The 24,901-nt window shown below is 32.6% G+C and overlaps 2 protein-coding genes across 8 annotated transcripts; both read right to left on the reverse strand.

The window, feature by feature from the left end:
* Positions 1 to 401: 401 nt before the first annotated feature.
* LOC110427690 (uncharacterized) lies at positions 402 to 4,630 on the reverse strand. Its single transcript, XM_021443244.2, has 5 exons — positions 4,491 to 4,630; positions 1,710 to 1,805; positions 1,360 to 1,571; positions 968 to 1,145; positions 402 to 852 (listed from the first exon to the last, which is right to left on the reverse strand). Exons 2-5 carry the CDS (start codon positions 1,741 to 1,743, stop codon positions 683 to 685), a joined length of 594 nt encoding a protein of 197 aa, XP_021298919.1. The 5' UTR covers positions 1,744 to 1,805; positions 4,491 to 4,630; the 3' UTR covers positions 402 to 682.
* PRORP1 (proteinaceous RNase P 1) lies at positions 4,530 to 19,707 on the reverse strand. 7 transcript variants are annotated; one of them, XM_021443237.2, is made up of 10 exons: positions 19,231 to 19,542; positions 18,204 to 18,342; positions 17,349 to 17,406; positions 12,136 to 13,517; positions 10,912 to 11,001; positions 9,875 to 10,056; positions 7,557 to 7,677; positions 7,158 to 7,226; positions 5,725 to 5,858; positions 4,530 to 4,668 (listed from the first exon to the last, which is right to left on the reverse strand). In XM_021443237.2, exons 4-9 carry the CDS (start codon positions 13,294 to 13,296, stop codon positions 5,757 to 5,759), a joined length of 1,725 nt encoding a protein of 574 aa, XP_021298912.1. In that variant the 5' UTR covers positions 13,297 to 13,517; positions 17,349 to 17,406; positions 18,204 to 18,342; positions 19,231 to 19,542; the 3' UTR covers positions 4,530 to 4,668; positions 5,725 to 5,756. The 7 variants fall into 7 exon arrangements, 6 of the variants coding, with proteins under 6 accessions (XP_021298912.1, XP_021298914.1, XP_021298913.1 ...); XM_021443239.1 differs by lacking the exon at positions 4,530 to 4,668 and adding an exon at positions 19,555 to 19,707 and having other exon boundaries at positions 5,577 to 5,858; positions 19,231 to 19,408; XM_021443238.1 differs by lacking the exon at positions 4,530 to 4,668 and adding an exon at positions 19,555 to 19,705 and having other exon boundaries at positions 5,577 to 5,858; positions 19,231 to 19,415.
* Positions 19,708 to 24,901: the final 5,194 nt, after the last annotated feature.

Here is a 24,901-nt window from a genome sequence, read left to right on the forward strand (position 1 = left end):
CTACTTTCCGCATCCATGCAATTTTGAGGCCACAACATGCTGCTAAGCACATGAACGCCATTCACACTGCAATTGTGGTGGGATTGTTGAAACCAGGAATCGTAACTCCTACCCACGTCATGGAAAGGGAGACTGGAGCCAATAATACAGTAACAAGAAAACCACAATAAAAAATGGCTAGAAAACGAGTATCTACAACACATCATTATAGTAGCTGCTCGCTCACACAAAACAAACAAAAATAAAACAAAGTAACCACAAACTGCAATATGGCACTCCAATTCTTTTGATTCTAAAAGAAAGATATAAATCAAAACCACAAACCCTCTTGTACAAGCCTTTCAGTGAATGCAATGCAACCAAGAACAAAGTAATTTGCTATTTCCATTTTTGTTCTCAACTTATAAATAGAAAAGTAACCATAACTATCCAAAAGGAACCAAATACAACATCTGAAAGCGAGAGAAAGATGAATTAGCACCACAACAAAATGAAGCTCAAGTATGTACGACACAACAAACAATGCTAGGCACCTATGAAATAACTTACAACCTATAATTACTCCAACACTTCCTCTCACATACAACTATACCACCTATCTTGTCTGAATGACTACAACGGTCAACCAATTTTTAGTGCAACAGGCAAGAATTTTACACTTGCACACTTGTCATAATAAATATCAGTAATAGGAAAATGAAACAGGGTCACTTGTGTCATAGCGGCGTGACCTAAGGCGACCAATGCTATCCAATGTTGCCCCAAAAACCTTTCGACTGTATTCATAATTGGTACCATTGAAATGTGATCCATACTCATTAGAGTGGTGAGATACACCAGGGAGAGGTGGCACTGGATGAAAATCAAGCTTTTTAGCAATCATAAAGTTTAATGGGCCAATCAACTAAAACTATCTGACAAAAAGCAAGAAGATAATAGTGGAAACAAAGAAGAGAAGACATCTCACCTTGGGAGTAATGCAAAGGATTATCTGGAATCCTGCAAGGGGTTGATAACCTCATTGGCTGCTGAGAGATTTCCATATGGTTAAGTACCCCAGAGTTATGCCTCGACTTGTGGGATGAATTGGATGCAGCCATGGCTGCATTCGGAGGATTCTGCAAAGCCTTGTCTTGCCCAGAAATCTGTTAAGGAATTCAGTCAGTATTACATGCCTATACAAGCCCAGAACTAAAAGATTATGGCTCTATGGTAAAGGTTTAACATTCCATTTATCCAGCTGCCAATTTGTATAACCAAATTTGACATGTAATTATACAAAATAAGGCTAACAAAGCCAAAATTCTAATCAGAATTCAGTCAATAATAGATGATAAACAACCATTCTTATAGACTCACCGCAAATTTTAAGGTTCGATTGTAGAGAGTAACAAGGCCAGAAAAAAGCCTCACAGCATACTCGGCAATCTCCTCGGTTTCGTATTCAGCAAAGGCAAAACCTTTGGGCTTATCAGTTTCCTTGTCTCGAGGAATGTACAAATCCACTACTCTCCCTGCTTGAATAAGAATATCGTACAGAACTTTGTCGCTTACCCTCTCATCCAAATTACCTTCACTCCCAAAAAGAAAACAATAATAAGAAAATTTTCATATTTTAAATAAATCCCAATTCGAACTTTGAAAAGATCCAATTCTTTTGATAAATAAATAGAATATAAAAACTGATCTTAAAAAGCCAAAGAACTGACCTATGTAGACACTGCAGCCAGAATTCCCCGCCATTGTTGTTGGAAAACCCTAATCGGAAAAGCAACGACCTGCGATGAGATATCCTTACTTTCTCTCTGAAAAGTACAAATAGAGAAATATCAGAGCCATTTTGAGTGAAAACGGAATGCAATGGTGAATTGTATTAGGAATCACAGTTCCTATATTATAATGGATTTGACCAATACCCATTATGATGACATGTTTGGTTTGGCTAGATTTCTTTATTTCAACATCCGCACAAAAAATACAAAAACTCAATTATTTATAAATATGAAAAATCATGATTATCATTGTAATACTAGAAAAGTACCTGCACTACACAGCAGGTTTGCAAAATTTTGTAAACACTTAGATGTTAAAAATTATGAGCCAATGATAAGAATTGTAAAAGCTCTTATTGATATAATCCTGCTAATTAATACTTGACATATGTACAATTTGTCAATAAATACCCAAAAACTATCATAATATGTACAAAAATTGTTCTGCATTCTCAATGAACAAGATGTTCTCCAGAGAAAAAAAGATAATAAGTCTGCTAATTAATATCCAACATATCTACAAATAACATTTATTACAAAATGTAAAAAAATTGTTCCTATAAATCAATGAGCAAGCTGTTTCGAAAAACATGATAAAAGTTCAACAAAATTACATTTACTATGGAATCATTTTTGTCAAGGAAACCTAAGCATGCTAGTCCTTGATCTAATACACCATTCACCATCAATATTACTAGTCTCTTGAACCAATAACACAGTCGCAATTAGGATAAAACCCATAAAGATTGAAAAAGCTATGTTGGTGGTGATCAAATACATCTTAACAGAAAGGACGCGTCTTTTATTTTATTCCTAATTAGATTATCTAGTAATTGTTGCTATTGAAGAGAGAAGCAATTACACAGTTAAAATAGCAAAGTAGAGACAAAGAAAACTGAAACCAAAATTTTTATGAAAAGAAAATTTGAAGACAGGAATATGGCCACAAAATGTTCTACACCAAAGTTTTGATACAATAGCTAATAGTAATGTCAAAGTCCAACCATTCACAGCATTAGCTTTACCCTAGTGTCATAGAAAGGCTTGGGTCATTCTTAGTGTGTATTGTAGAGAGGCAATAACAGTTTACTTGCACAACAGATAACCAATCATAAATGTAATCCAATAGGAAATCAGTAGTTTTTTAGCCTTCATACTCATCACAGTGGCCATTATTTTACTTTACACTCAAGGAAAGTTCATTTGTCATACTTTTGACATGTAGATTGCCTCCTGTCTAGGAACTTTCAAATTCAAGAAAGTTTGAGAACTATATAACTATTAGGTTAAATGGGCAGCTTTTGTGACTGTAAGTTTGCCAATGGAGGTTAGAAAATCTATTTGAGATTGGATACAAAATTTTAAAAGTTCTAGAAAGTGCACGTCCAAATTCCACTAGGATCCTCTGCAAGTTTTAAGACAAAAACATGTCTCTCTTAGTTGAATGTGATGCTATAATTCTTCATTAAATCAGATGATTACCTTAAAAGGGGAACAAATCTAATCTCATGATAATAATATGCAACTTTTCAATGATAAAATAATCAAAGGATAGTCCAAACCATAAGAAAAAGATGGAAGACTCTGGAGTTATTTATCCCTTTAGCTTTTGACAATGCTTGTGGACTTATGACCTAGTATATAATTAATTCAAACACTAATATATATAGATTTCCTTGCACCTAAAGCAACACAGAAACAAATTGACAACATGGAAATCTCAGACATATCAAGAAAATCCAGGCAGAGCACAAAAGTTATAAAACAGATAAAAAATAAAAAAAAGTCACAGTAACAAATCTCAAGGTCCAAATTCAATGATATCAATTGATAGAGAGAAAGCCAAAGGAAACATCAAAGTTACTTCAAGTAACTGATATGCTCCTAGTTTTTAGTACTTTTGCTTATCATTTCAACAAAAACTAGACTCGGAAGCAGTAGCTAAAATTGAATCAACACGCAGGCAGCAGAAGGGTCAAAAAACATAAAATCAATCACAAGGATCTTCTTTCAATACGAAGAATGTTGGCTTGCAAATCCAAAAACAAAACAGTAGATTTATACTTGGCAATAAAACAGAGGAATAGAGAGAGAGTAAAGAAGAAAACACGAAGCAGTAAATTTATACTTGTTTTTGATCCATTTGCTTACATTCTTAACTATTAATTTATACTTCTTTTTTTTTTTGTAAATTTAAGTTGAGGTTTGACAAAGGTTAGAAATTAAATTGGTTTAGATTAGACCCATGGCAGCACGATTCTGAAAGCTTTGAAATTATGCACATAAGTAAATCAGAAAAGTTTGGCTTAAAACCACCATTAATTCCATATTGAAACAAATAGAGTAAGAGCAATGATTGTGAAATTACATCATTGCTAACAAATTTCGGACAAATCTTTCTATCCCAATGCCAGAAGAAATTAAAAGGAACAGATAATTAAGATCATAGTCTTCAGATAACAATTAATGGAAGGGAAATATTGTGCAGCGGTTCCTTCTTTGTATGTGCTCTTAATCTATCAGCTCTAGATTGACAAACTCCTACAAATTCAGTGACGCTTGATTCTTTGCAAGGCTTAATTTGACATAGATTGTGTATGAAGAACTAGGGAGATCTCGAAGCGAGTTTTGGGCAGAAAACTTCAAAAACAAAAACCAAGAGAGTGAATGACAACAAAACACAGAGAGAAAGAGAGAGAGAATCCGGGTCTTTCTTACCTCAATTCGTGGTTGTCGGATGAATAAAATAAAGGATGGGCAGCGGCAATTGTGGGTGAGCCGGTGAGCTGCCGGAAAGGGGGATAGCAAAGGGGATTAGGGATTTAGGGTAAAGTTGTTCGTTCTGGTCGGGAGTCGGGACAGTTTTTGTCTTCAGGATGATCACGAAGACCCAAACCTGAGAGCTTATGGTTAATGAAATAATGTGAAAAATATAATATATATATACATATATATCCATAATAATAATTTAAATTTTTATTAATTCAATTGTGATTTTTCAATTCGGTTAGTAAATTTAATATATGAAAATATCAAACCATGTTGATAAAAAGATTGAACTTTTAAAATTAAACACTTTAAAAATCATTATAACTTAATAAAAGAATCAAACTCAGTTTAATTCAATTGATTGTTAATGGACCATTCATAGATTTTATCATAATTTAAAAATCTATTGCATGATTTTTTTTATTGAAAAGGTATTTAAGTTACATATTGAGGAAGTGAAATTTTTGTTGGGATATAGAATTGGTAACGGGTCAATGTGATTGATTTGTGGATTGTAACTTTAGTTCTAAGTAAGGAATTGTATGATATTCAATTGGATAATGTATGGTTTTTTTTTTTTTTGCCGTCTAAATATAAATTACTAAGAGATTAAATGAAATTTCTATTTTTTTATAGACTTGTCTAAATATAAATGACAATTATAATTAAAAAATTTTCAAAAATATGATGTAACTATTACATAAAATAAAATAAATCAAAGACAAACCAAATGAAAAAACTAACAAATCTAAATACAATATGGAATTGAAATTATAAATTAACATTTTAATATTTTAAGATAATTAGTTTAACCGGATTAAAGCAATTAAATAACGTTAATATTAAAAATATATACGTTTTAATTTTAACAAAAAAAGATGAGATTAAAAATAAAAAATACTAACACCTAATGTAAAATGGGTAATAATATAAATTACTTACATTGTTTACATATTAATAAGGTTTTTTTTTTATTCTATTTTCTTAGTTAAAAGTGGGATCCATTTTTCAATTTGGGAACTAGAAATCCAACAATTTAGAAAACTGTTTCTTGTTTTATTAGTTTTTTTTTTAAATGAAAACAAAAACATTAAAAAAGATACAAAATGAAAACAATATCAGACATAACACAGCAGCACATTCTTTTGGGTAAATTACTCCTATCCTTAGGCTTTTTTTTTACCATAATTCAATCTGGGTCCATTAGTAATGCTGCTACGACTTATTCCTGGTTCTATCAACACACAGCCACTGTCTTGGATTCAAAAGATCATCACCTGCAACACTAGGAACATGCCAACTACCACTTTCTGACTCCTGCATTTTCATAATCCCATACTCAGTTGAAATAAGTGCAATTTAACATGAAAATAAAGCATAGACTCTTGCATATTCGTAATCTGATATTCGTTGAAATAAGCAGAATTTAATATGAAAATAAGGCATAATAATTAACAATAACCACAGTAAACTCCAGAGTAAGGTGCTATTTTATACAACTTAAATCAAGACTCCTCAGCCCCATTCTCTCATCTCTCTTCTAGTTTTTTTCTTTTTATTGTTTGGTACATACTCTTTCTCACCTGTCTCTCTCTCTTCTATTATCCCAAAAATTATGAAATTTCCAAGCCATCAAAAACAGTGTCGTTTTTTAATCCTAGCCAAGCATAAAACAAAGGGAAAGAAAAGAAAGGGCAAGGCCATTAGATCCACCAGCTACAGTACACTCATGCAGCTCACTTTCTATATATGATAGATTACTTTTTCATAGCTACATATATTGAATTCTGCAAATTAATTAACAATATTTTAACCATTGTAGTTATTACATCTTATATCATGCGATATTCAACCTTTTTTTTATATGAAATAAATGGTTTAACAAGAAGTTTATAAAGAAGTTGTGACATGTATGATGTCTTTTCTTCCTTTGGTAGGAAACCAAACAATGGAAATTAAAAGAAAAAGAACAAAGATAAAATTTAAATAGGAAAGACAAATAATAAAAAAAAAAAGATAAAATACACTAAATCCCTTAACTTTTGGCCATAATTACACGTGGGTCTAGTAATTTTCAAAGTGAATACTCTGTCCTAAATATGTAAACTGTCTGAATGCCTAAATGTAAAATGTTTAAAATACCTTCCTTCTTCCACGATGGGTGCTCCTAGAGAGGATCTGGCGTTCTCTAGCCAGATCCAACCGCAAGGTCGTCGGCTGGCGGGAGATAAGGTAGAGTTTTTTTAAAAAAAAAAAATTATAATTCGGTAATTTTTAAAATTAATGAAGGGTAAAATTATCCTTTAAATATTATCATGTTATCAAATTAACAAAAACATTAATAGTTGGACTTATATGTCTAGCAGAAGATATTCTTTTGGGACGAACTATACATTTTAAAAACTAATGAACCCTCGTGGAATTATAGCTAAAACTTAAAAGTGTTAGTGTATTTTACCTTAAAAAAAAGAAAAGTGAGTAGCAGCAATGTCAAGTAAAGTGGAAAAATTCTACATTTCTTCATTTAACTAAGTATAACCACAAATAGTGAAAGATTTAATGTTCAAGCTCTATGCAGTTGTCAAACAGAACCTGCGCATTTAACCAATCTCTCACCTGAATAACAATAGAATATGGAGGTGGCATGTGAAGCAAAAGACCAAGCCTCGTCGTAGATAACCGAACCTACAAATTATCAACAAAAAGACAAACTTATTAGTTTGTTTTTTTTTTCAAGTTAAATGCTCAGTAATCTATGGGATTGTTCCTTAAAATGTATAATATTCTTACTGTTTAATCTCATAATAGCCAACAGAGATCAGTATGCTATCTGTAGTACTTTTACCACATGTCCACAATAAGTATAGTTGATAGCTCATAATCAGAAAATAACTTTTATTGCCACTATTCTAAGCAAAACAATCATTTTTATGCATGCAAAGCTGGGGCCCTTGTACATTGAAATATCGAACATAGCAATATGATTAAGGCATTGCATCAAGTCAGAAAGAATACCTGATGCTTTTCCTTCCATCTTGGAAAAAAGGATGTCCCTAATAACTGGAACAAGTGGTCCCTCATTTCATCATTTGTGACCAGCAAACACTTGCAACTAACAGCAGCATATAACCAATACCTACAAATAAACATGAAAAGGAATTATTGACAAGATTAACCTCAAAATTACAAAAATACAAATGTCCATGCCCCTAGATAAAGTTTAGTACATCAATGGTCACCTCTTCTTAATGTACAAGTGTCTTAAGTTTTAGGATGATATATATAACAGGGAAACTAAAAAAAATTGTTTCTTAGCAGAATCCATAAAGTAAATTTACTAAACGAGCCAGAAAGAAGAAAGTAAAGGGAAAACCTATTTGATTTCACATTGTGAAACTAATCAAGTGCAGAACAAAACTAAATGTTTAATTTAGGATGTATAGATAGGTGTAGTAGTAAAGGTTCAAAACCAAATAACAATTTATCTTCAAACAAAAAATATAACAAATTATGCAATCTTTGATAAAGGGCTAATAACTAAATTTTCAGATTACTTTTATGATTTTGGTGTGGTGCATTTTATTTATGAAGAAAGAAATTGCATACTACATTTAAGTAAGACACCATTTTATAATTAAGTTGTTACTCTAAATCTACCACCATTGTTATGGCAGGAATATTCAATAACAGCAGGAGAAAACTCCTGCAATTGCCACCCATCACCAAAATTTTAAAAGGAGCACATATCAAGTAGGATGTATAATCAATAATGAGTTGAGGCACAACCTCAATCTTATGAGGTGTAAAGCTTTTCTAATTCACATTTTAATCTATAAAAAATTATAGCAAAGTTTTTAATGTACTAGCAATAGATTATACATCTAATAATAATAAAAAAACATAGATATGAATGCATAAATATGTTATGAACAATAGAAAAGCACTCTAAACCTATTGAACTAATTCATTGTATCAAATCAAGTGGAATTGATATTGCACAAAGTACATGTTTAAATGATAAACAGGTCCAAAATGTGTATGTCAGTAAACAAGCCTACAATTTTACTTTGGCTTCAATTCAATCAGTAGACCTCAGCAAGTCTTTAACTGGTGCTAACTGAAGACCCTCATATTTTCCTTTTGTACAATGGACCTTTTTTTTCCCTTGCCCTTTCCATCTACAAAGAAATAGTTCACCATTCAAGCTGGTAAATGTTACCAAATGTACTGGTCAACTTCAAAATTAACAAATTACTTAGATAAGTTGGCTCAATTCTTGCCAAGTATTCCATGAGGCTTAAGCCTCACCATAAAATGCCAGAAAGGCATAAACCTCCTTGGAAAAGCCTATTCCTCACATTAGGAGGGTTATACATATTTTGGGAATAACCCATACATTTATGTGCCATATAGCTGCCTCTGAGATGCCACCCAAAAGATAACATGGCAGATCAATCAATTAACACAGACCTAGCAGAGTTGTCACATAAATTGATAGTTTAAGGCTTCACTTCCACTCAAGTCTTAGAAAGATAATTTTTTTTGAAAAGCTTTAATATATAGATCCATTGAACATGTGATGAAGTACAAAGGGACAGTAAATACCTTCAACTAACCTGGGTTCTACTATAAGTCCATGGCAAGTCTTAGAAAGATAATTAAAAGTCAGCACAACTGCATCACATCATTTGAAATCCTAATTTGTAAGCGTAATTAGCCAAACTAAGTCCAATTAAAGCCCTCAATAAGCAAAACCCAACTTTAGAACACCAATAGCATCAGGTGGTGCAACTTCAGCATGGAATTGAGAAAACAGGAAGTTGCTTAAACTACGTGTAATAATACACATACATATTTTCTCAGATGGAACCATTTTGAGAAGGGTGTGTGCGTGTGTGTTTGATCACAAACATGAATATCTCTCAGACTGCAATTGGAAGCAAAGCAGGGCCACAATTATTAGCAATTTCATTAGGCTAAGGGTCATGACTTTGGATGATAAGGGATGAAGAAGGAAGGAGATAGAAAAAGAAACAGAAATGGACAGCTGCAAATACAGGGCAATGGTAAGAGAGGGACAATCTAATTGCAGGCTGAAGGAATTGAACATTCAAACACTTTGATAATGTACATTCTTCTCAAGGTCAATTTTTTTAAATGACAATTCATGCACATGCATTGATAAAAAAAAAAAAAAAGAGCATTCAAGGAAAAGAAGGAAAAAATAAAGGATGACCTTTTGAAGGAAGATATGTTAGAAAAAGCCACAAACATACACATTTTTATGAGAATATTCAACTCAATACTTTCATAATTTTGAAATGAGAGCTTACCAGTCATCATTTGAACCAGCAGGTGTAGCATAAAGTGCCCCAGCCCTTTTCCAACTGTCTAACCAATTCCTGTTATTGGGATTCCTAGCAGGACCATTAGTTACCCGACCTTGATGCAAAATAACTAGTGGGGACCTTTTTGATGGACTCATTCGCCGTAATTGATTTACAACATTATTAAGCTACAACCATAAAGAATGGTTAAAGACTGCATACAGATGTCTTGGATCAGAATCATCTGTCCTGAATCTTTCTCTCAACCTCTATCATTCCAGTAAAATAATGCCACGCACCAATCTGTATGCTTGTCTTTAATCAGATTCATAACTGCGTTAGCCTCGATTTAAAAATCATCACATTCATTGCTTAAAACAACATAATCAATGATGAAGGTAAATTGATATTACAATTTCTTCTCATCTACAGCAACATAACCGGTCACTTTTACTGGTAAATAATTTGGGGAATACAAAAAAAAATCAGGTATCAAGATCTTGTTTTAATAAATGGTAAATCTATCAAAAAAGAAGTTGTTGTAAAACCGATAAACTTTTAGTACAAGCGTAAAGCCAGATTTTACTTTAATGATTATCTTTCTATAAGGAAACCATTCATGTGTAGGACCATAAAAATAATACTAATAAAAATTCATGGTTCATGGTAGCATTAAAAACTTGTGACATGGTTTTTTTTTTACTGTAGAGGATCAAGATCATCTAGCAGGATATATAAGAGTCTCTCAAAGTTAATATTGGTCTTTGTTATAAAGTCAGAATTTTCAGGGAGAAAAAGAAAACAATTTGGACATGCCTTGATTATTTATTATTTCATTTAGTTTAGAATAATTGATGAGATTTATTGTTGACTCCGGTTAACTAAGATGCAAATACGCTTCAATAGAGAAATGGGGATGGTTGCATGGCAATATTTTGTTACCGGGACAGAGGCTCAACCAAATATTTGGGACAGATGATCTCAATCCATATATGTCTTGCTTTCACAAACATCACATTAAGCTTCTTCTCATAACCCCTTACCTGGTTAAAATTGAAACTATCTGCATTGATGAGACCCACATTTGCACCATCTACAACTGCATCAAATGGTCCATGCTGCTGCAACCACTCCTGGATAAGGTCACCTTCTAAATCAGTCAAGATTTAACTGAGATCCGCTTTATGTAAATATGAATCACTAGCCTAAAGCAAACAGAAGCTATACTATGCCTTGGTATATTTAGTGAAAAACGTTGTCAAAGATAAAATAAAAAGAATTTCACTAACAACTGAGCAAGTCACTCCAAATTGTGAAAGCAGAAAAATAATCAAAGGATACAAAACCATTACCATACAAGCCTATCTTACAGCAAAATCATTTACATGAAAGTACAGTATTCTCACTCACAACATATTAATTTAAAACAATATAAAAAATTAAGTGGTGCTAGGAAACTAGAGGAAATTATTAACAAGCCATGCTCTATGTAACCAGCTGAGATCACAAAGACAAAGTGATCAACTCTACAAGTTATTTGATTCAATCACAACACCATAAAAACTGCCAAACCAAAATCCAGAACAATTACAGTTTTCGCTACAGAACAAAAAACAATGCACTATCATATTAATGCAAATGTCTGACATCTAAAGCATTAAATCAGATGCCACACCAAACGGCTATGTAGCATGGGAGAAGGCTAGGAAAGAGAAATAAGAGGATATGAGACAAACAGGAAAACAGAGAAACAAACAAAGAAAATGGTATGAAAGAGAGAAATAGATTGGGAATTGGAGGAGAACAAGGGAAGAAGAGGGAGAGAACAAAAAGGAAAATACCAATACTGAAGTCTCTTAACTCAATTAACATAGGTATCTATAGCCTGCCTCTTACCCGTAGTACTTGTTAACGAAACAATCTAACTAGTATAATATAACCTAAAATGTCTTAAATATATAGAAATTACAATTAAATCCATTAAATATGCAAAAATCAATAAAACACATCCAGAGGTTAATATAATCATTAAATTAGCATGAACTTCTTCTGCTGTCCAACAACGTTTAAGAGAAACAAATATTCACATGATTTCCAATAGCTTTTCAGTGCCACAACTTACAAGTTTAGACAGCGTTTCAAGATAACACAACAATGAATTTACAGTATTTGAAGACTCTGGAATAACTAGCAATGGAAATTCCCAACCTCTTAAGGCAAGAGTTGTTATATCAGAAACTAAGGGACAATAAGGTTTAAAGAATTACCTGGAACTGAATGAAATGAGCTTTAACCTCTCTATTGCATGCCAATTCAGTTAATTTTGTAGCAAAATTTTCTGTCTCTTTTGGATCAATATCAATACTAACAAGCTTCTCCCCACAACAACAACACACACCATTCTTGGTCATCTTAGTCCTCATTACCCTCCATCTCCCACTTCCCAACCACCCTTGCCCATGCCACCCTCCGCCTCCATCTACAACTCCTTTCTTTATTTTATTCACATCCCAACTCTCAACACCTACTTTTGCAGCATCCTCCGATTTAAACCAATCCTCAATAATTTGAAACGTCGATTCTGAGACCTGCCTCACTGTGGCTCGCAACCTTTGCAACATGTCATACACTTTGTCTGCGTTCTTTGTATCAGCACTAACTTTCAAAAGAGCAGAAAGCTCAGGCTCTTCAGGCACCACCCCAGATTCAGCCATGTGAGCATCTAGTTCATATCCTTTCTCTGCATTCCCCTTCTCACAGAATCCAAACAAAGCCGGCCCATATGACCTGAGTTTCGGTGGAATTCCTAGACTCTTCATCTGCTTCACCAATTCAAAAGCCAAATCTGGGTCTTCCCTTGCTACTGCCAACCTCGCCATGCTTGTAAAAGTAGCCTCATTAGGAGAAACTTTATCTCCAACCATTTTCTGGAAAATCTCAAAACCCCTCTTCAGCCCTAACTCCTTCAACTCAACCCCATCTCCACTCGCTTCACGAGCACACAAGTAAAGCAGCACATTGTAATGGTGCTGCTTTAGAGTAACTCCGTTACTCCTGCCTTCCTCATACAAACGAAGCGCTTCCACAAGGTTACCATGCTTAGAGCACATATCAAGCTTATATTTAAGCACACTTTCAGGTGACTCTCTATGTGCTTTCTTCCTTGCTTTATTGGACATTGCATTGGTACTATTAGATGTATTAACGGTTGATTTAGCAGCAGTAGCAACCGTGGATAAATTTCTTGTTTTATCCACAGCAAAGTAATTTACATGAAAATTCAAAATACTAACAGGTTTGAGAAATAAATGATAATGGCAAGTACCAAAGGGACGCAAACTGCGAGGGAAACAATTCCAGTAGAGAAAAGAAAATGGGATTTTCTTGAACATTGACAGTGAAGGGACATAAGGGTTTACTCCTAGCATCACTCTTTCCTTTGTTACTAATCAATACCAGTAGTTGCTTCTTTTTTTCCTTTTCTTTTTCTTGTTAATACTTTGAAAAGGAGAAATTTGTAGAAGAGAATGGAAGAGGAGAACCTGTTATGGCCGCAAACAGCATTGTGTTTTGATGGTTGCGATTGAATTGTGTTCGATAAATGAGAAGATCCAAACACTAGCTTTAGCTTTGATTCCTCCTCCTAAAACTGCAATGCCACCAATCAAATAACATTTATCAGAAATCATAGCAATACCTTTGTTCCCAATAACAGACAGACAAACAAGAATGAAGACTACAAATTGTTTTTCAATCAACAGAGATACATTGGTGACTTAATTAGAAAATCCCAAAACAGAGAGCCCAAATCCATGAATTATGAAAGAAAGCTGTAACATCCCATCCCTTGGGATATTAATTAAACTACAACATTATTTGAAATTTAAGATGAATTGTGGCTATTATTGAAGAGAAATGTCAAGTGGAAATGGAGAAGTTGACATAAGATTAAAATAATACTTTTATAATAAAATAATGGTATAATAATAAAATAATAATATTTTATTAATGGTGACTAAATAAAATATTAAAATATTATTGACTGGTTTAGTAGAAGTAAGTTCGGCGAAAGTGGGGGAGTGAAGAACTTATGGATTGAAGAATTTTGTGAAAGTAATTAAAGGTATATTTAAATGTATTTATGCTTGAATTTGAAATTCAAAGAATTCAATAAAGAAAGTATACATGCAAGTGATTTTAAGGTACAAAGAGAAAACGCATATTGGAAGTGGTGTCAAATATTTAAATTGTAGAAAATAATATGATAAAGGCTTATAAAACAATGGATGGTGTTTAAAGAGGAAAGAAAAGTGGCCATCATGCAAGTGTGCCATCCACCACCTAAAGGAATATAAATATACAAAAGAAAATTTATGTGGATCAAGGCATGTGAAATATGGAAGCTGCCAAAGTATAAGGAAACAAATTGAAAGAGAAAAAAAAAAGGGGGCTTTGTAGAATCCGCCCATTAATAATCAGAGTGATCTGCCCACTTTTCATCCAAAACCCAAGCACCCTTGCCATGTTTTAAGGTATTCTAAGCTTCCAAACAAATCAAGAGAGTTAGAGAACTTTTGCAAGGGGTCAAACTTAAAACAGAAGGGAGAAAAGTATACAAAAAGGTGCTCGGGAACTTGGGAAGTTCCGCCCACTCATTGCAAATTGGAGGCATTCGGCTACCACCATTCAAGCTACCTGAAACCAAATATAAAACCCTCCCCAAGAATCTTTACTTCCTTCATCATTCAAGTAAGAGTTCAAAAGCCATTGACACCCAAATAAATTTGTTAATTCCCCCCAAAACACAAGCTACCTGAGGGCCTCCAAAAGTGCAGTTCAAAGATTGATTTAAAAGTACCCCACAGGTGGTGAGGAAAACAAGTAAGAGAGCTTTGATTTCCAAGACAGCCGAGGATAATAATTTATTTTGAGAGAATTTGGGCTGTTCACAATGAAGGCTTAGTGGTGGAAATCAAAGCCAGGGTAAGGAAATTCTCATTTTGACATTATATTTTATAGTGCCAAGGATTAATGATATTTGAATTTCATATGGCAGATTTGTTATCTTGGATTAATGAAGAGTTGAAAGTTATATTTTTGAATGAGTCAACCATCAAGTAAGGTAAGATGATTGTGGATATTTCTTAGTTATCTTTGCAAGTTAGCCACAGGTTGAGTAGAAAAACTTTAATAGCTTGAATTTACATATGTGATGTGCGAATATTGTTGCAAGGTTTGAAGGAGTGAAAAGAAATTCTGTGAAAGCTGTCCAACCCAAGGCCTAACACAAGCCCTCAATGAGTTGGTAAATTGGTTATAGTGAAGGTGAAATTAGTAAGATAAAAGGTGAGTTTCAATTATTAAATACTTCCTGGCTGAATGTACCCAATAATACAGCATTGGAAAGATTCTAAAGAGTGTACGATGTTGATGATTAGGAGCTGTTGAACTAGTAACTAGTAACTTAGTACAAAGGGTAGATTAGTGAAGCTCAGAAGGTGAGAAAATGAATGTAATTTGAAATTTAATTGCTACAGTCGTTGCTGGCTGAATGTGCAGATAGGTTTAGCATCAAACATTATGCTAAGAAATGCTATTGCGTGTGTTGCGAGTGATTGTTTGAGCTACTGCCTCAGCTGTCAACAAAGTTAGTAAGCTACAGGTCATTGACACTTTGACCCAAGGCATTGAACTTTTAAGGGCTCGGGTGGTGGTGGTCTGAACGCTGCTAGAGTCCTCGACCGAATCAAGCTTAAACTAAGGAAGTGGCTTAGTAATTGGTGAGAATTCCTACCAAAAGACGTGGGTGGGCAATTCTTTTTTTAAAGCATTATTGAATGGTGAATAAGATATATTAAATATGCTAGATATGCCCACTGTTTAGATATTATTCAATTACATTGAGTTCCGATGTTTATATTTGGATTGCAATTGAGTTGAATGAGCTGTTAGTGACTTGGAACGATTATTAAGATCATTTTATACGTGTTGTTTTTGTGGGCATATCAAAATTATTAAGCTGTTTACAAAATGGGAACCAAGCCCTTGAACTATGATGAGATTTTTTACTATGTTTTGAAGCATTCAAAATTGTATGTATTACACTCCCGTATAAAGGCCATAGAGTTATCGTTAATGAGTTTTCTAATTTGCCTTGGTGGCAATTTTCATGATGCTTGAGTGAAATATTTTAACTATGCCATGCTCATTGATTTTCATATGTGAACTTGCTATTTTATTGGTCATTGATTTTATGATGAACTTGGTTATATATTGATCACGGTTTTCATTATTTAAACATACATACATGCCATTGAAATTGATTCTACTTATTTGAAATTCCATTGGTTTTTTTTCTTGTGTAAACCTTACGGGTATAGGTCTTGTTACCACACCAGATTTGTGTGATCTTTGTGCACAAAGCAGTGATTATTGATGATTGATAATTGATAATAAAGGGGGATCTGAAGCCACGACTCATATTTGGTGGTGTGGGAAGTTCCCACAAGTAGGTGTTGATGTTATTGATATGAAAGAGAGAGCCTACGGGCTATATTAGACCTACCTAAGGATACCTTAATCAACACGTTTTTATTAATAGAGCATGGCATTACTATTATATTTGTTTGAGAAAACCATGGCTTTGATTTATAAGTTTACATGACATTCGGGAAAGTTATATTGTTTGAGATTGCCATGGTTGTTTGATTTTATCAAGCATGAGGTTTTTACGCTGCAAAAGTGATTAAAAATTTTGGGATTTAAAATCCAACATCTTATATTGATTTGCACATGATTTATTAACTCTATGCATAGTTTATCTCATCGTACGTATTTATTATTATTATGTTTTCATCAAAAGCTCTACTTTAATGATTGTTTCCCTTCCTGTCCACTCACTGAATATGAAAGGCTCACCCCAACTAGCTGACAATGGCAAATAAGTGAATTAATTGGGCGCAACAGAAGTGTGGTGAGGAGACTTCAGGTTGCTGCATAGGTAATTGGTGTCCTATAACACTTTTGTTGTGTCACTCCACTGTCTAGATATCAAGTTGTCTACCGTTTTTAAATAAAGTGATGTATTCATAAAACTATTTTGGGCCGAAGGCCTTGGATACTGTTTGATTAACTTTAAGTGGTGTAATGTTTGAAGGTTTACATTTTAAACATGTACATATATTTTAAATCTCTTGTTAAGAATTTTTATGAGTGTTGAAGAATTAAATTTGCAATTCTGGTTATATAGCATTGTTAGTATATGATAATGGAGAGAATTTATTTGGTGAGGTTAATATATTTAGAAGGCTTGTCAGGCTGCGTAGACTTGCCAGGTTGTATAGGCTTGTGCGCCAGTAACGGCCATAAGAGTGGGTTTATACAAAAGCAGTAGAGAAGAGTAGGGGTGTGCAAACAATCGATTCTATGCTAAAATTCCAAAAACCAAAAAAACCAAAAAGAAAGCAGTAAGGATAGGTACCAGATACTTTAAAGCAGTATAAAACTGCCTTTCAGCCAATGCCCGTACGCAAACTTTACTGCATAAAAGTAAAGAACAGAATTAGCTGAAGTTTTATTGACTTCTTCACAAGAAAAATAAATAAATAACAGCCAGAGTCTCTTCAGTGAAAAAAAAACACAATCATCCACTTAAGACAAATGTAATTCTATTTTATCAAAAAAGAAGTTGGACAAAAAGACACAAATTACATAAGAAGCACTGCCTGTCCTATCTAAGAAATTACCATGCAGAAAAGAGATGAAATAAGTATACAACAAGCATTCAAATTATCATCTTTTCCTTATCTCATGTTTTCTCACCTATCTTGTTTTGTTTCTTTCTTCTCTCTCACCTACTTTCTTTCAAATATCAGTCATTGTCAGTCCCTAAGGAGCAGAATATTCCAAATTACAACCAGAGTTCCACAGAACAAACTCAGACTTTTCAATCCACGTTACTAAGTACAATAAAACTACCATAAGTCATGGGCACCCAGTTGTGGAATTCACTCTTAGTTACATCTTGAAGACAATCAGTCCATCTCTGCCTTCTAAGAAGCAAAAATTCTTTTCACAAATAAAGAACAAGTTCATAATCTCAGCAGATAAATAGTAAATCTAGTAACTTGTGTAAACCTATTACTTCTTTTCTAACATATGAATTCGGTCAATTTGCATTGTCACTGTCCACCTTTAAAAAGCTAGAGGATTATCACAGCAATTTGCATAAGTGACTTCTGGAACAAATTCAACAGCTTTAGTGGCACACTACATACCAAAGTTGATAAAATTCTAGAACTTTTGTCATAAATCTACAATGAAGAGTGGCACATACATGTATATGAACTTTTGATATCTTGACGATGATTACATGTCCAGGCAGAAAAAACCCCGGCTTATGGTTGTGAATTAGCCCATCCTTATTATACATGTAGCACAGTTCCTTCCAATTCTCACCTAGTTTACCAAACTACCTAGGAGGTTAAATAAAACCAAAGGGTGAAAAGTAAGTGCATTAACGAGAATAACAGAGTAAAGATATAGAAAGTTTAACTTTCAATATCCAACATTTCAACAAAAACTAGACTTGGAAGCCGTAGCTAAAATTGAATCAACATGCAGGCAGCAGAAGGGTCAAAATCAATCACAAGGATTTTCTTTCAATACAATGAATGTCAGCTTGCAAATCCAAAAACAAAACAGTAGATTATACTTGCATAAAACAGAGGAACAAAAGAGAGTAAAGAAGAAAACATGAAGCAGTAGATTTATACTTTTTTTATCCATTTGCTTATGCTCTTAACTATTAATTTATACTCTTTTTTATGTAAATTCAAGTCAAGGATTGGCAAAGGTTAGAAATAAAATTGGTTTAGATTAGATCCATGGCAGCATGATTTTGAAAGCTTTGAAATTATGCACATAAGTAAATCATTGCTAACAAACACAGTAAAACCACCATTAATTCCATATTGAAACGAATACAGTAAGAGCAATGATTTTGAAATTACATCGTTGCTAACAAATTTCAGGAAAATGTTTCCATCCCAATACCAGAAGAAATTAAAATTAACTGATAATTAAGATCATAGTCTTCAGATAACAATTAATGAAAGGGAAATATTGTGCAGCGGCTCCTTTTTTGCATGTGCTCTTAATCTATCAGCTCTAGATTGACGAACTCCGACAAATTCAGTGACGCTTGATTCTTTGCAAGGCTTAATTTGACATTATAATTGGTTGAAGAACTATGATTCGAACATTTGTGAGAGAGAAACTCAAAAAACCAAAACCAAAGAGAGAGTGAATGACAACAAAACACACACACAGAGAGAGAGAGAGAGAATCTGGGTCTTTCTTACCTCAACTCGTGGCTGTCGGATGAAGAAAATGAAGGATGGGCGGCTGGCCGGGGAGCGGCGATTGTGGGTGAGCCAGCGAGCTGCCGCAAAGGGGCTTAGGGATTTAGGGTAAAGTTGTTCGTTCTGGTCGGGAGTCGGGACAGTTTGTGTCTCCAGGATGATCACATTAGACCCAAACCTGAGAGCTTAAGGTTAATGAAACTAGACTGTGAGCGCCAAAAAAAAAATCGAATGAAGTTTGGATAAGAAAAATTTTATGGAAATAGTTTTTTATTATTTTGATTAAAGAATTGAGGACTATATGATAATTGTTTATAAGCATACCCAATTTGTTTTCCAATGCATAAAAAACAGTTATTGAGATCAGCAGGTAAATCAAGGGTTGAAATATTATGGGTTGCTGTGGTGTTTCTGCAAATTGTGGTGTACATATAAAAGTTATCATTGGAATTGTTTGTGTGAACAAAAAAGGAAAGTAGTGTTCATAATCTAATCCATTTGTCTTCCTGCAAGTGAACAAAAATGACTTCCCTTGATGGAAATTAAGGCCATGGTACTATACCTTGCTTCTGTACATATGTGGACATACAAAATAACAAAAATTAACCCTTTTATGTATGATAATAGCAGTAATTATCATGGTAGATAATTAAGAATATATCAGTCTTAAATTATACTTTATTTAAAGCAGGATAAAAGTATGAGAAAATCGAATTGAAAGACGAAACAATGAAAGTTTTTAGAGATTATGACTATTTCAATTGATTGGAAGTTGATTGTTTAAAGTGTAGTGTTTTAGGAATTTTAAATGTTGGTTTCATATATATATATATATTATGTAAATAATATATATATTATGTAAATAATTTTATTAAGTGATGTGAAATTAAATCAGATGTCAATGGTTCAATATTGGTTAAAAGAAAGAAAGAAACAATAAGGGGGGAAGAAAAGAATATGTATTATAACTAAAAATCATATATAATAGACCATGAACAATCATGTCACAACTAGCATGTGAATTTTCAAGTCCTGAACATTATCTAATTAAGGCGCATGTTAGATACACAATCAACTAGCACAATTAAGGATAAAAGAAGATCAAAGAGCAAGAATCAAAGTAGGGAGGTATACAAATAAGTAAAGAATAGTAAAATTGACTAGAAAAATAGCATGATGGAAACTATCATGAAGAAAATCTAAAACAAGGGTAATGGAAATAAAGTTACATTAAAATGTGATTTGCTATGTACATTAAAGTAAATCATAAAAGACATAATAGGTTTCATGCCACAATGATAGTTTAAATATCAGTCATTTCAAGAATGTGCAAAAGCAAATATTTGTTATACAATATGAATAATGAATTTATAAGTTGGTTGGTTTGCTTACTTTAGTAGTAAGGGTCCTTTCTCCTCATGTTTCATGCATCAGTACTTTTCAGCACAGAATCATACTGCAATTCCACATTCATTGCGAGAATTATAGAACCATCTATTGGTACAATCAATATCAACAATTGTCACTCTTATTTTGAAACAACTTTCCTTATATGTGTTCGAGTTATTAATGTACTTTGATGTGACAGTAATGTGTATAATTGTGTAAAGTATGGTTTGTTTACTTGCATTTTGGTTGGATCTGCAATATTGATCTTCGTTATGGTTGTGTCTTTGATTTCATTTGATTTTCTTAGTAGTTGGTGGGAATGTAGCTACATGTTTATAATTTGGACGCTGAATGGATCTTTTTTGTATTTGTAGATTTATTTTCCATTATGAATTATAAAAAATTAGATAAATCAACATTTGAGTAACTTGAAAAATCTTACATGTTTTTTGTGAAGCAAAGCTTGTGGTGTGTCAACATCTATATATATTTTTGTAGTTGAGCAGAAGAAAAGGTAAACCATGCCATTATGGATTTGACTATTGAGTTGATCAATGAAGGTAAAATTAAAGAACCATGTTGGGTAGGGATCCAAATCTTCCTTGATTGGGTAGATGGCAGTATTCCTTGTAAACATGCCCATGATATTTAGGGGAATATAGTTGAAAGAGCTTTTCTTGTTATTTATCTGAAACTTTCTGATTTGATAAAGAGATCCTTCTCTTAATTGATGTTGAAATTGTGGTGGATCTGAGCAACGAATCATGAAATACATTTCATTTTTCTATTTTTTGGTAATATTAACATTCAAAAGGCATATAATGAGTAAATAATAGAAAATCTATTGAAATGAAATGTAAGAGATATCAAATGAACAGTTTTAATATATATTTGTTGCATAGGATAACTTGAATAACATTGATGGTTTTATTACTTGTAAGACAAAGAAATATAAATGGCCTATTTTGACCATACCATTGATTTCTGTGATATCTAAAATGTATATACCATAGCATCACTAGCAAGAAAGTCAAGGGTCAGTAACATGTTTGGTTGAAATGGGCCAATGGACTCCCATATATGGACTATCCTGACCTTAACTGATGATTCTTGCTAAAAAGGGCACAAATGTTGAAGAAATTGGTCTGCCATTGTTATGCTAGATTCAAAATAAATGAATCATGAGTTGTGATTATTATAAAAATTGCAAGACTTCAAGAGTATTTGGTATGAGAAGCTAGCATCTGATAATTGCTCAACAAAAGAGTATAGGGACCATACTATGCTTGTTTATAATCTTTTGAAGCAAAATGTTAATAAATTTAAGAATCCATATTAATGTAAAGTTACACATAAATTTCTAGATAAATCTGAAAGTAAATTATTAAATATTTCTCAAAAGACAATTTTTTTTTGTTTTAGTGATAGATAAGCCATTGTCATCAGTCATTAAAATATGCAAGCCTTTTTGAGATGTTACTCTCAAAAGAACTACATATAATTGGTCATGCATGAAAACAAGCTTAGTTAGGTATATGCTAATTTTGTCTGGTGCTTGTCCTTGGCTTTTATTGATTATCATTCTATAAGATAACTTAACTAGAAATTGTTTTTTATTAAAGACAAAAGGCCATTTGTTATGTTTTGCTGTTAGAAGTATCCTTATTATGAAATGTTTTGTGTTGTTCCACTTGAAAAAATAACTTGTCTTTCAATAACATTAGGGGCTAGTTGTATGATTATGAGCCTTGTTTCGTTATATAGTTCGGAATTTTAGTTGATATTCCTACGTAACATAACAACAACTTCAATTTTCAAATATAGAGCATGATCTAATATACCGGGAAACTTTAAAGAGTTTAGAAACTAAGTTGGGTATAATAAATAATGATCTAATCCTTGATCAGATCATTAGGTTATTGAGTCATTGCTAAAGTATGTTTTTGTAGTTCTTCGAATAAAATCTAATGCGCATATGTTTATTCCATCAACTGTCTCGTTATAAGATGTTACTATAACCATTGGTCTAAGGTAATTAGAATTTGCATAATTTTTTTTTCAAAATCATTTTAAACAGCACAAATAATGTTGTTAATAGGGTCATTCATGATAAGTACTAATAAATCATTTGGTAATATTATGTAGTCAGATTCATTACGGTGCTTTATTGTTAATGAGTGAAGGTTTCCATCACTTACAACTAATAACTAATATGCAAAAGGTTCAATTCTTTTTTTGCTTTTTCAATTAAGTCAGACCTTAAAAATCTCATATTAGTTTTCAATCTAAAAACTTTACACTTTGACCACAATGTTGACTGATTTATGGCTGTATTGATAATATCTATTTTGTTACCAAATTCTATAAGTAAAATTTGCCTAAAGTCTTCTCCTAACAAAATAGTTTTTCCTCCAAAGTGTTTGTCAATTGCTTCATTGTCATCTCAATTGAGAATGTCTTTTAAAGTCTTGTCTAAAGCTTTAAAGCAACATATATTGACCATACATGCTTCATCCCATACTATCAAACTATAAGCTTCAATTAGTCGAGTTAGCTATGTTTCTTTTTTTTAATTTGACAAGTTGAGTATTCATTAATATCAAGAGGAACCTTAAATCTAGAATGGGCAATTCGACTTTCAAGTAATAATAGAGAAGTTATACTAGAAGAGGTTATAGTTAATACTATTTTTCTAACTAATCTTATTCTTGATATGATTGCAAGCCATTTGTAAATTTTGCTTGTACCTCCGTCTCTATATACAAATATCAATTGTCCTTCATTATTGTCAATTGATTGTTTAACAAACTAGTAAATTTGTTTTTGTTTAACATTTAAGTTTGATAGTGATTCTAAATATAATTGTTACAAATGAATAAGTTGTGATTCATTTCTTCATGAATCTGTCTACCTTGATCGTAAATGACAGTTTCTTGATTTGGCATGGGTAATTGAAACTCAGATAAATAACTCCAATTTTTATTAAAGAGATCTTCAAAAGTAATTAAGACATAATTTTTATAATTATTTTCAAGTAATATTATATTGTGAGTTTCCAAAGGCATGTTTCATTCAAAATAATTTTCAGCTAGTTTCTCAAAGGGCAATAGGATTAGCTGTTTGGCAAAACAAAATAATGGTTACAAACAAATATCTTAATTGTTCATTGAAAGCCCATTGAGATGCTTGAAGTAATGTATCATTCCATTCTTAATTATATAGTTGCAAAACAGTATAGGTTTTTTGATAAGTTTGATACGTCATACTATTTATGATGCTAATATGTTCAAAGCTAATTGCACCTCTAACTACATTTAGTTGATTCTACTTATAGACCTACCTTGTTTTCTCTTCTTCCACTTAGACTCTTGTTGGTGCCAAACATACTCTGTGGGAATATCAACATAGTAAATGTCTACCAATTTGATTAAGTTAGTTGCAAGTTATACATTCAGTGAATATAGTTTTATTAATATCCAGCCTATGTATAACTCCTAATATACTATTGTTATCATGAAAATAAATGTTCTATTCTTCAAATAAATGGATTACTAACCTTTGTATATCTAGTTTTCTATAGTGTATTGAAAAAGAAAAAAGTCTTCAACCTGCTTCAGATATTGATACATATCTACAATTCAAATACATTTTGATTTCATCTATCTCAATAACCCTTTGTTGTTGATTCCTAAAATTACTTAAGTTAATGGTTTAGAAGTTTTGTTGAGCATTTGAATTTGTATTTTCTAAAATGACTCAGGCTTTATCAGGTTCTTTGTTGACATACTTGAATAGGTACTTTATAACTCTAGATTAGTCACAAATTTCAACATTGATGTGTGCTTGATATTTTACAAACAAGTCTATGTTACAAGGCACCACATATCTATTATCTAATTGAATATTATTCTTCATTATAATATTATGTGGCATGTCTCTCCTTCTATAAATTGAAAATCCGTCTTTATTAATTATAGTTCTTGTTTGGAAGTTTTCGAATAGTATTTAAAACAATAACATTTAAACATATAGGGAGAGTTTGGACGTGCAGCACCACATGATCCATGGACCATGAATTCTGCATTATCTTGGTATGCGATAAGATCTAAAAATTTATCTAGTAGTTCGGCTAAAATTATTTTATCTATGTCTTCAGGTGATGAGCATTTATGATTAAGATAAAGCTAAAGAAGGATATGCACATGTGATAGCCCTTTTTTTTTAAATTCAATGATGTAAGTAACTAGAAAATAAGTGGCTCATAAGTATTAGAATCTCTAGA

Source organism: Theobroma umbraticum, unplaced genomic scaffold (assembly GCF_002168275.2).
Source record: "Theobroma umbraticum cultivar Fairchild unplaced genomic scaffold, ASM216827v3 scaffold_239.0, whole genome shotgun sequence".
NCBI lineage: Eukaryota > Viridiplantae > Streptophyta > Magnoliopsida > Malvales > Malvaceae > Theobroma > Theobroma umbraticum.

Coding starts and splice junctions, on each gene's coding strand:
- LOC110427690 (XM_021443244.2), bottom strand. CDS start 1,743: ATGGCGGGGAATTCTGGCTGCAGTGTCTACATAG. Junction 1,146..1,359: donor ATCGAACCTTAAAATTTGCG/GTGAGTCTATAA, acceptor ATTCCTTAACAG/ATTTCTGGGCAAGACAAGGC. Junction 853..967: donor TCCTTTGCATTACTCCCAAG/GTGAGATGTCTT, acceptor ATTTTCATCCAG/TGCCACCTCTCCCTGGTGTA.
- PRORP1 (XM_021443237.2), bottom strand. CDS start 13,296: ATGCTAGGAGTAAACCCTTATGTCCCTTCACTGTCAATGTTCAAGAAA. Junction 11,002..12,135: donor CTCATTTCATTCAGTTCCAG/GTAATTCTTTAA, acceptor GACCTTATCCAG/GAGTGGTTGCAGCAGCATGG. Junction 7,227..7,556: donor GATGGAAGGAAAAGCATCAG/GTATTCTTTCTG, acceptor GATAATTTGTAG/GTTCGGTTATCTACGACGAG.